Source organism: Nycticebus coucang, chromosome 14, assembly GCF_027406575.1.
Source record: "Nycticebus coucang isolate mNycCou1 chromosome 14, mNycCou1.pri, whole genome shotgun sequence".
In the NCBI taxonomy this organism is placed as follows: Eukaryota; Metazoa; Chordata; class Mammalia; order Primates; family Lorisidae; genus Nycticebus; species Nycticebus coucang.
The window spans coordinates 80,626,337-80,637,306 of record NC_069793.1 but is presented as its reverse complement, the minus strand read 5'-3'; the positions used below and the strand labels follow the sequence as shown (position 1 = coordinate 80,637,306).

Below are 10,970 nucleotides of genomic sequence, written 5' to 3'. Positions count from 1 at the left end.
TCCACTTTACTGTTTACTCCTTTTCTGTTATGTTCCATTGCCTTGGAAACTGGTTCCTCTTGTTTGCTCTCCCATTGTATAGAATTGTTAGTGATTTAGGTTACTGACTGCACTCGTGATTATATCCTTGATGACTATCGCTTTCTGTGATCATGCTGTTTATGACCCCCACCTGCGAGTCCCCCTCCCAACAGTACCTCAGGACATTGTAGATTATATTTGTTCCAAAAACTGCTAAGTGCTCTTGTGATCATCATAACATTGTGTAAACTAAGCCGCCTTACCCTCGTGATGTCCCCTAACTGCTATCTGCTTTTGCTTCTGTATTTATGCTTGCTTGCCCCTTGGAAACATTTTGCCTTATAAAAGACAGAGCCTTAGTCAACTCGGGGCTGCACCCAGAAACCCCATGTTCAACACCCCATGTTGAATTTGAATTCAAATTCAAAAATAAAAGGACTCCTCTTTAATTTGACTTGTTTGGTGGAGTGGTCTTTGGGGGGACTCTTGGGCATAACAAAATGAAGTGTGACCTAAGATCATGGGCTACAGTATCAAGAAGATCTGGATTCGAATCCTGGATCTATCACTTATTCTCTGTGTGACCTGGGACAATTGTTTGGTTTCTTTGTTCTTTGGTGGCTCACGTCTGTAATCCTAGCACTCTGGGAGATGGCGGTGGGTATTGGATTGCCTGAGCTCAGTGGCTCAAGACCAGCCTGAGCAAGAGCAAGACCCTGTCTCTAAAAAGAGCCTGGTGTTGTGACAGGTGCCTGTAGTCCCAGCTACTCGGGAGACTGAGGCAAGAGAATCACATGAGCCCAGGAGTTTGAGGTTGCTGTGAGCTATGATGCCACAGCACTGTATTGAGGGCAATAAAGTAAGACTCGGTCTCAAAAATAAATAAATGGATAAATAAATAAATAAATAAAATGCCTTTCAAAAATATGTTCAGAGTAAATGAGAGATATACAAATACCTATACCCTGTAGGGTACACAGAAGAACTCTGTAAATCGTAGTTTCAAAGAAATGGAGACATTGAAAGACATAGCAAAGATGAGTGGAGAGGACTCGTTGGTTATCACTAAGAAGAGTATTGACTTAGGGTATGTCTTGGACCTCTGGAAAGGGAATATACTGGATAATTTCAGGACCAAAAGTAGCTGGAAAAAAATGTTTGAACGAAGAAAACCACCATAGAAGAGAGGAGCCAAAAATGATCACTAATCTGTAAGTTATTTTAGGGGCATGATGGCATCTATTTTATTAATGCATACTTAGCATCTAGCACTGTACCTATAAACGTCTATTGAATAAATTAATGAATGAATATTGTTAAGATCTTGTGAAATTCTTAGGTTTGATAAAACAATGTATGAATGCAATGTTATTTAAAATAATTTAAATATAAATTTAATATAAATAATAAAGTACCTTTTAATATAAAAAAGAATATAAACTTTTTAAAATGTCAAAATCAATTCATTTAATTGAAAAATATCACCTAATATCCACTATGTGCAAGAAGAAACTTAGAAAAGATAGAAGGGGGAAACATACATAATCTCAAGACACAACTGCTATTAATATGTTGGGTATTTTTCCTGTCTTCCTGTTCTTAGGAAATATATTTTGTGAATTCACTCTACTACATCACACAACCATATAAAGTAATGAACAAATAAAAGTTTCCATGTATGTATGACCCTTTTATTTAAATGAATAGGACGCTTGTCATTTGTATTGACTTTGCAAGTCCTATTTCAAGCATATGAAGCTTTAAATTTAAGGAAAAGTAAAAAAGATAAATGTGGAAAATTGTAAAAAAGTTTAATTCACATTTTTTAAGCCTTTGGAACCCACTTTCACAAAACTTCAATATCCTATCATTTTAAGTAGTTGTTAAAATTACAATTTAGGAAATTTCCCTAGTCCTCAACCTTGCTTTCTTTATATAAACAAGAGATTCAGGATTTGGGACATGAGACCCTGATCTTTTTTTTTTTTTTTTTTGAGTGGCTTATACCAACAGAAATTTTTTCTATCACAGTTCTGGGGACCAGAAGTCTGAAATCAGGGTATCAGTAGGCCACGATCTCCTCAGAGATTCTGGGGGGCGGAGGGGAGAAGGCATTCCTTGCTTCTTATGGCTTCTGGTGGCTGCCAGCATTCCTTAGCTTGTAACTGCAATCTGTGCCTCTGTCTTCATATCACCTTCTCCTCTGTGTGTGTCAAGGCCCTGATCTTGACAGTGAAGGTAAAATCTGAAACTCTTCCTTCAGATCTGTTTTGCTCCCAATGAAATCTGAAGCATTTATAAACCCATCCAATATTTATAATAACATCTAAGCTTTTTCCTTATCATTATAACATTAGTTTGGCTACCAGAAATAGTGATCAGAACTGTTTACCCATAATTTTCACAGCATTGAAATAATCTCAGTTTTAAGTTTTGTATCTTGTTGTTTTCAGTTGTCCTTCTAACCACCGTTTTCCATGACTTAAAAAATTACCTATAAAAGTGATAATACATAGAACTTCCATAGTTGACCAACTGGTCCCTACATTGACCACTTCCTTAAGTTGAACTAATTTTCATAGCCCAGGCATGCACCACATGAAAGTATCAGTACAATAGGCCTGGTTCCTCATGTCGACCACCTCCATATGTTGACCAGTTTGTTATAGTCCCTGGGGTGGTCAACTTATAGGTGTTCTACTGTATTCAATGGCTACATAATCTGTTGTATGAATATATCATAATTTTCTTAACATTTTTCTTTTCAGACATTTCATTTTCCAGCTAGTTATTGTAAACCACACTATAATGAAAAGCTTTGAGCAAAATGTTTTCTTTCAGATGATTTCCCCAGCAAAGATCTCCCCAGAAGGGCATTTCTAGTTCCAAAGGGATAAAAATGTCTTAAGTTCTGGGTGGCTCCTGTTGCTCAAAGGAGCAGGGTGCTGGCCCCATATACCAGAGGTGGCGGGTTCAAACCCAGCCCTGGCCAAAAAAAAAATGTCTTAAGTTCTTAGCACAAACTTTTTTTTTTTTTTTTGAGACAGAGTCTTACTTCTCTTACTTTACTAGAGTGCTGTGCTGTCATAGCTTACAGCAACCTCAAACTCTTGGGCTCTTGCCTCAGCCTCCTGAGTTAACTGGGACTACAGGCACCCACCACAATGCCTGGCTATTTTTTTTAGAGACGTGATCTCACTGTTTCTCAGGCTGCTCTTGAACTCCTGAGCTCAAGCAATCAACCTGCCTTGGCCTCCAGGAGTGCTGGTATTACAGGCATGAGCCACCAAGCCTGGCTAGTACATACCTTCAGTTGACTTTCACTAACTGCGTATGAGAGTGGCTATTTCATTATACCCTTACCCAAATCCTGGATAATCTTAAGCCCAGTACAGGCTGCACGCAGTAAACATTTTGATTAATTTGATAGATACAATAGTATCTTATTTTAACTTTTTAAAAAATCACTGTTGAGGTTCAATTCGTGGCATTTTGGGATTTTTTGTCTGTGACTTTAATTGTTCATTTCTTTTTTAAGATGTTAATGTTTTATTGATATTTGTAAACTATAAAAATATAAATCTATGTCTCATTTATTATGAATATTTTTCTCAATTTGATTTTTACTTTCAATATCCACTCAACCACGTTTATCTCAAGTCTCCTCAATGTGACAGGCACTGCTCTAAGCACCCAGGATGAAACAGACATATTCTCTGCCCTTAGTGATCTAATATGGGAAGCACGCAGGTAAACAATGATTGTAATAAAGCTTTGGCATGGTCCACTAAAAGTACAAATAGGCTACAGTGAATGCACTAATGGAAGTGGGTAGTTAATTCTGCATGTAGGGGCCAGGAAAGGGCTTCACAGAGGAGATAATTTCTAACCAAGCATAAAAAGCTGACAATATGGACAAGGAACAAAGTGGAAAAAGACATTCCAGACAGAGAAATAGAGCCAGGGAGTCAGCTAGTTAGGGAAACTTCAGTAGCTGAATAAAATGTCCGGTGAGTCCAGAGGAAAAATAGGCTGGTGGGATCTCAGAAGCAATAGGATTTTTAAAATTATATGTAACTTTAGATTTTCAATGAAGTCGGATTGAGCTTTTCCTTTCTGTACTCTTATATAATGTTTCAGCTAAGAAAGTCCTTCTGCAGAGAAATAATGCTTATCTGCATTTTCTTCTAGTTTCTGTTTTTAATACTTTTGTTTTTATTTTACATTTAACTATTTAATCCATTAGGAGTTGACTTTAGTATATGACAATAAGCCTCATTTGGATTTTTTGTTGGCTGTAATGACTATCACATATACATGGGTCACTTTAGCAGCTTACTGTTAACCTTATTTTCTAATGGGTAAAAACAGGGAGTACTAAATATCTAATAAAGAGTATTTCCAGGTGGGGACAACCCTAGAGGGAAAAAAAGAAATTTCATTGGAGTCTGCTATTTTAACACTTAAATATCAAAACTGAGAGAGGGACAAGAAAGAAGAAATATGTCACTGTTGGCTTGTTTTGGCCCACCAGAAATCAGGTACGGTCAGGTTTCCTCCTACGAAGCTGGCTGGGAATTAAGAGGGGTTAGCGTCTCTGCCCAGTACAGGCTGCACGCAGGGCTGTGAGCTGAGAGCTGTGATTGGTTGAAAAGGCGAGAGTAATCGGATCTGAGTGGTTCTGTGTTCCCCCGTTGCCTTGTTGTTAAGTCATAGGATTCTAAAGACCTGTCCACCAATTACAGTGCTCCTTACTGGAAAAGCCTTCCGGAGAGTGCCAGTAGTCCCTAGCAACGCGCAGCGGCTTTTGAAACCTGAGGGGGAAGGACTGTAGTGTTCTGGCTCTGGCGGGGGAGCATGCCTATGCCTCAGGGAAGGCAGGCTCTCAGAATGGAAACCGCAACCCCTGAGGAGCCCTTAGATAAGCAAAATGAAACACTGGACAACCAGGAAGGGATGGAATTTAAGGAACTGGAGGGTCTGAAGGAAGCGCTGGCAAATCTCCGAGGACTGTCTGAGGAGGAGAAGAGTGAAAAGGCGATGCTTTGCTCCCGCATCCAAGAGCAATCTCAGCTCATCTGCATCCTGAAGCGGAGGTCAGATGACGCCCTAGAGCGCTGCCAGATTCTGGAGATGCTCAACACAGAGCTGGAGGAGAAGAGGATGCAGGAGGAAGAGAAGCTGAGGGCCAAGACTGAACATGCCCAGAAGCTGGAGGAGCGCTTTATGACCCTGGCAGCCAACCATGAGATGATGATCCGTTTCAAAGATGAGCACAAGAGTCAGAACGTCCAGCTGAGGGAGGAGAATGCGAAGCTGAGGCTGGAGAACAGCAGCCTCTTCAGCCAGGCTCTGAAGGATGAGAAGGCCAAAGTACTGGAGCTCACTGCCGGGAGCGAGGCTCTCACCAAGGAGCTGGAGACTCTGAAACAGAGGTGTGCTCAGGATGCCTGCCAGGCACAGGCTCGTGAGAAGGAGCTGCTGGAGCTACAGAGCCAGCAGGCCTGCACCCACGCAGAGGAGAGACAGCGGCTGCGCAGCCAGCTGCAAAGCCTCAAGCAGCAGCACCAGCAAGCCATGGAGCAAATGGCAAAGGCTGAGGAGATGCATAGCAGCCTGAGCCAGGAGCTGCAGGCCAGGCTGCACACAGTCACTCGGGAGAAAGAGGAGCTGCTGAAGCTGTCCATGGAAAGGGGCAAGGTGCTTCAGAACAAGCAGGCAGAGATCCGCCTGCTGGAGGAGAAGTTGGAGACAGCAGATGTGGCCAGAAGGCATGCACTAGAGCGGTTTGAGCAAGAGGCAGTGGCTGTAGACAGCAACTTGAGAGTTCGGGAGCTTCAGCGCAAAGTGGATGGAATCCAGAAGGCTTATGATGAACTCAGGCTGCAGTCAGAAGCCTTCAAAAAGCACAGCCTGGATCTTTTAACCAAGGAGAGAGAACTCAATGCCAAACTTCGCCATCTCTTCCCATAAGGAAGTTTCTGCTTCCTCTGGCCTCCAATTTAGCATTCAAATTATTTGTGCTTTAGCACTATGACAAGAGTAAAGATGATATCCCATTTATTATACTTTAAAGCACAAAAGACAGTTCAGAGAAAAACTATGTTACTATGATATTGTTACCATTGTAAAACTAACATTTTCAGTTCTGCCACCTAGAATACACAAGATTTACCAGATGTCCTTCTGTGCCTTGGAAATGTTCCTGTTTTTTGTTAGCATCTTCTCCCCTTACCTCATACCTTATCTATTCTTGATCACAGATATCTTCATATTCTTAAAATTTTTAATTAGCAGCTTGTATGATTTAAGTGAATTTAAAACATGCTGTTGTGGAAAAAAATAGACAATTAACTGTTGTAGATATATAGGTATATAGTTTCCACAGTGGAGATTGTAAGCAAGCAGATACCAGCACGATAATAGCATGGACACTTTATGCACTAGCATGGAAAAAGAAAATTGAGATCCTTAAGTTCTTTACCAAAGTGGCCAACTTTATTATATTTTGTATGAGAAATAAGATTCAAATAAGTTAAATCAACATTACTTTTATTTTTCCCACAAGCCCAGGTCATATTCCATTTTCTTAGTTTTCTCTTGAATAAAGATGAGATTTATATGTATAGTAATGCAAATATCAATAGTTTTATTAAATATTGCACAATATGCTATAGAAAAAAGCCTCAATTTGGCATAATACATCATAGCAGACTGGATATAACCTACATGATAGCTCATAGCAATGTTTTTTTGTTTCCAGTAGCATTTTTTGGGTAATTTTTGCTTTTTTAAAAAAATACTGGGTGGCTCCTGTGGCTCAAGGAGTAGGGCACCGGTCCCATATGCCGGAGGTGGTGGGTTCAAACCCAGCCCCGGCCAAAAACCACAAAAAAAAAAAAAAAATACTAAGCTGACTGTGTATATGTATACTTACAGCATTTTGGTAGTAATACCCAAATTTTATAGGAATATTTATAAAAACATAATAGTTATATATGTTTATGTAAAGTTCTTAAAGAAGTTAAAGTTCTTAAATGTAGTCAGAAAAATATACTTTGTATTTCCTTATTTTAGTTGATACATGAACATTATTATGCATATCTCTCAGAACAGATTGTAATGTATTTTTCTCACCCGTTTGGAGTACCAAGTGTTACACATCAAATTGGACTTACTAAAACATATTAGTTGGTGACTTTTTAATAAACCATTTCCAGGTGTTACTTCACATCAGGTAATTCTTAAGACCCATCACACTTCTATTAAGATTATACTATTAAAAACAATTTTTTCTCATCAAAATAGAAACCAGTTTGTTGGTTTCAAAAGACTACTTCCTTGGGGCGGTGCCTGTGGCTCAAAGGGGTAGGGCGCTGGCCCCATATGCCGGAGGTGGTGGGTTCAAACCCAGCTCCGGCCAAAAAACGCAAAATAAAATAAAATAAAATAAAAAAGTGAGACCCCAAAAGACTACTTCCTGTAACAGGTTACCAAGAATCAGAACCTAAGAGCTAGTTTAATCATGCGTATCCTTTACTGAGTCCATACTATTTATCATTGTGCTGAAGCAATTTGGATGAAATGTTTTATTTAATAAACATCAGCATTATTCAAGAATGTAATTATGGGCCGGGCTGCGTGGCCCTGTAATCCTGACACTCTGGGAGGCTGAGGCAGGTGGATCTCTTGAGCTCAAGAGTTCCAGACCAGCCTGAGAAAGTGCAAGACTCTCACTACTAAATATAGAAAAACGGAAGCAAGAGGATCACTTGAGCCCAACATCTTGAGGTTACTGTGAGCTATAATGCCACACACTCTAGTCAGGGCGCCAGAATGAGACTTTGTACTTGTTTCTATTTTAAAAATTGGAAATGTGTTTCAGTAATTTGCATAAGGTCACCCGGTCACCGGGAGAACTGGGATTTTGATGACTACACCACACTGAAAGATACTGACTACTGAGTGCCAGGTGCTGGAGTAGGCGTTGAGAATAAGCATAAAGAAAAACTTTTCCTGCCTTGGAAGAGCCTCCCTCTCCCCGCAGTCTAGTATAGGGGGAAAAATTACATACGTGGTAACGTATTTTCACAGGCGGAGCTATGAGGTCGTAGGGGTGGGGGTGGGGGACGTGCAGTATCTAACCCTGCCTGGGGATGGGTTGGAATGGTTGGGAGGACTCCCACGGATGGACCCATAAGGTGGTCGATTCTTCAAGTGGAGAAAAAGGAGAAGGGTTTGAGACAGCATCATGGAGATGGCGTAGAGGTATTTTAAAACGCCTCTAAATACTTGGGGAAATTATAAGTAGTTAAGAGGAGATGCGGAGAAGCGTCGAAGCGTCTCTACAGAGCTAAAGAGCAGGTTGAGGTTAGAATACTGGGACTTTTTTTCTCTTTTTAGAGGTCGGGGTCTCGCTCTTGGTCAGGGTGGTCTCAAACTACTGAGCTCAAGCGAACTTCCCGACTCAGGATCCCAGAGTACTGGGATTACAGGTGCGAACCGCCAGACCGGACCAATGTACCGGAACCTTGAAAGTCAGGCAGGCCCGCTCTGTGGCGGAGGTGGGGCGAGCGTAGTGTGGGGCTCAGAGGACCAGGGAGGGAGGGGGAAAGTACGAATGAAACCGCCGACCTCCTGGTTCCGCCGGTGTTGGGGTCTTCCTGCTGGGGCCCTGGTGCGCATGCGTGCCGTTGCCGCCCCGCCTGCGTCTCCCCCGACCGTCCCAGCTCTGCCGATCGGTCCCCAGTTGCATCCGGTCCAGAGTGGTTCCTGGTGCCCGAGGTTTGTGTCCGTTCTGCCGCGAGGAGGTCCCGTTGCAGAGGACAGGAGGTTCGGGAAGCGGGCTAAAGGGCCATTTGGGTAGGAATCCTGGGGTCCCGGGTACGGGAGTATCGTCCGTGTCTAGGTTCCAGGGACTTCTCGTTAGGGGGTAGGGCACATCACTGAGATCACGGGGTGAGTAGGGTAGAGGCGCGTGTGCTCGAAAACCTAGGCACTCAAAGAAGAGACGAAGGTGCCTGAGTCTAAAAGGACGGAACTGTTTCAAGTCATGCAAAGCAGAGTTTGTACAATGTTGATCCATATAAAATTGTCGTTTAGATCGGTGGGATTACACCTACGGTGCATCTTACAAGGGTACATGTGAAACTTACTAAATGTAGACTATAAATGCCTTAACACAATAACTAAGAAAATGCCAGGAAGGCTATGTTAACCAGTGTGATGAAAATATGTCAAATGGTCTATAAAACCAGTGTATGGTGCCCCATGATCGCATTTATGTACACAGCTATGATTTAATAATAAAAAAAAAAGAATAAAATAAATAAATAAATAAAGAAAGAAATAAATAAAATTGCCGTTTAGTAGATCCTCAGTGGTCGGATTTGGGCCACTTCGGATGTAAGGTTCGCTCTAATACTACCCTTTGAATGATTTTTAAAAGGAACAGGGAAATGAGAATAGAAAATCAAAGATTGGCGCCTTAGAGGAATGTGCATCTATGTTGTGTCTTCGAGTTCTTTTCACTTCACCTTCATGCCAACTATAAAAGGAAGGTTCAGTTCTCCCTATTTTACAGATGAAAAACATGAGACTCAGGGTGACTCTTCCAAGCCAGGAAGCTTCAGAGAGGCAGGAGTGAGATTTGAAACCACGGGCAGCTTTACAAGTGTGCCAGTAAGAACAGGGCCCCCACACTTGTTTAAATGCTCCCAGTTGCTGGCTTGAAATTCTTAATTTTTTTCACACAGAGCTTCGCATTTTCCTTTTTGGGTTTGAGTACTGCCATTTAAGTAGCCAGTCCTGCCTTCTGGCTCTTTAACCCATGTTTTTTCCCAGTATACAAACTACCTTCAAAATAGCCACAAAAAAGTCATTTTCCCCCCTCTCTGCCTCGTGGCACTTTGTATTCTACTCTCTCTGAGGTCGTTTTGTATTTAATCTGGAATCCAGAGCCACACTAGGGGATAAGCCACCAGTTTAGCTATTGTGGTATACTGCTCTGTAAAATCATGCTTATCACTGGAACAGACTGACAAAATCTGAATTCACCTCCTTCCAAACTGCTACCTTTGAAGGGAAACTTTAAAAAGGAAACAAAACTTTCTAAAGCAGACCTATATCCCTGGTGAATTTTTCTGCAACATTCACAAGCAGTAGCCCTAAAATAAAAAGTCAGCAGAACAGATTGTGAAACCAAATAATGTGTGAGTAGTGCTGTGCAGCTGATAAGCATAATCTTTTGTGTTACCTAAATTGTATGCTCTTCAGTGTGCCGCTGAGGAACTTATCTGGTTCAAAGAAATTATTAGAGTGTAGAAAGAAGAGCTACAGGAAAAGTGAGCTGTGAACTGTTTTCAGAATACTGACTCTGCTTCAATTAGTAAGAATGAATTCAAGTTTATTTGTTTCTAGCAAAGTACTGATAGAAAATCTGTGTCTCACAACTGTATTTAATAGTTATTGAAAGAACATGGTTTGAAGTGGCAACTGCCTAGGAGCTTGGTGTCCCATTCAGCCCTTCTTGACCCAGTTACCTGTGGAGTAGATGTAGAGCAGGGATGATTTTGTTCCCCACTATGGCAAGACCTGGGCAGACACTTGAGATACCACCTCTTGGCATACAAACTGTGCTCTTAACTGCTCTTCCCAAAAGCCTACCTTGCCCTTCCTGACTGCTTGTCAGCGTCATTGGCCAAAATGAGTCATATGCAATTAATTCAACCAAGTATCTGCATAAGGTTTCTTGCCACGAATCAGGCTAGTCTATGCCACATAGTGGAAGGGACTACCTGACAAAGGCAAGGCTCTCCTAGCAGAGTTGAAGGGAGGTGGATGTTGGGTGGACTCACAACAGTGTCTGCTTTGCTTCTAGCTTGCCAAGAGTCTTATCAGGGAGGGAGTCTTTATCTTCAATAATGAGTCTTGGCCTCTTAAAAAAGTTG

General features: G+C 41.5%; 1 protein-coding gene across 1 annotated transcript; it reads left to right on the top strand.

Annotated features, from left to right (window-relative positions):
- The first annotated feature begins 4,833 nt into the window (after positions 1-4,833).
- CCDC89 (coiled-coil domain containing 89) lies at positions 4,834-6,197 on the top strand. The gene has a single exon (XM_053561862.1). The coding sequence runs from the start codon at positions 4,879-4,881 to the stop codon at positions 5,992-5,994; it is 1,116 nt and encodes a 371-aa protein (XP_053417837.1). The 5' UTR covers positions 4,834-4,878; the 3' UTR covers positions 5,995-6,197.
- The last annotated feature ends 4,773 nt before the right edge of the window (positions 6,198-10,970 follow it).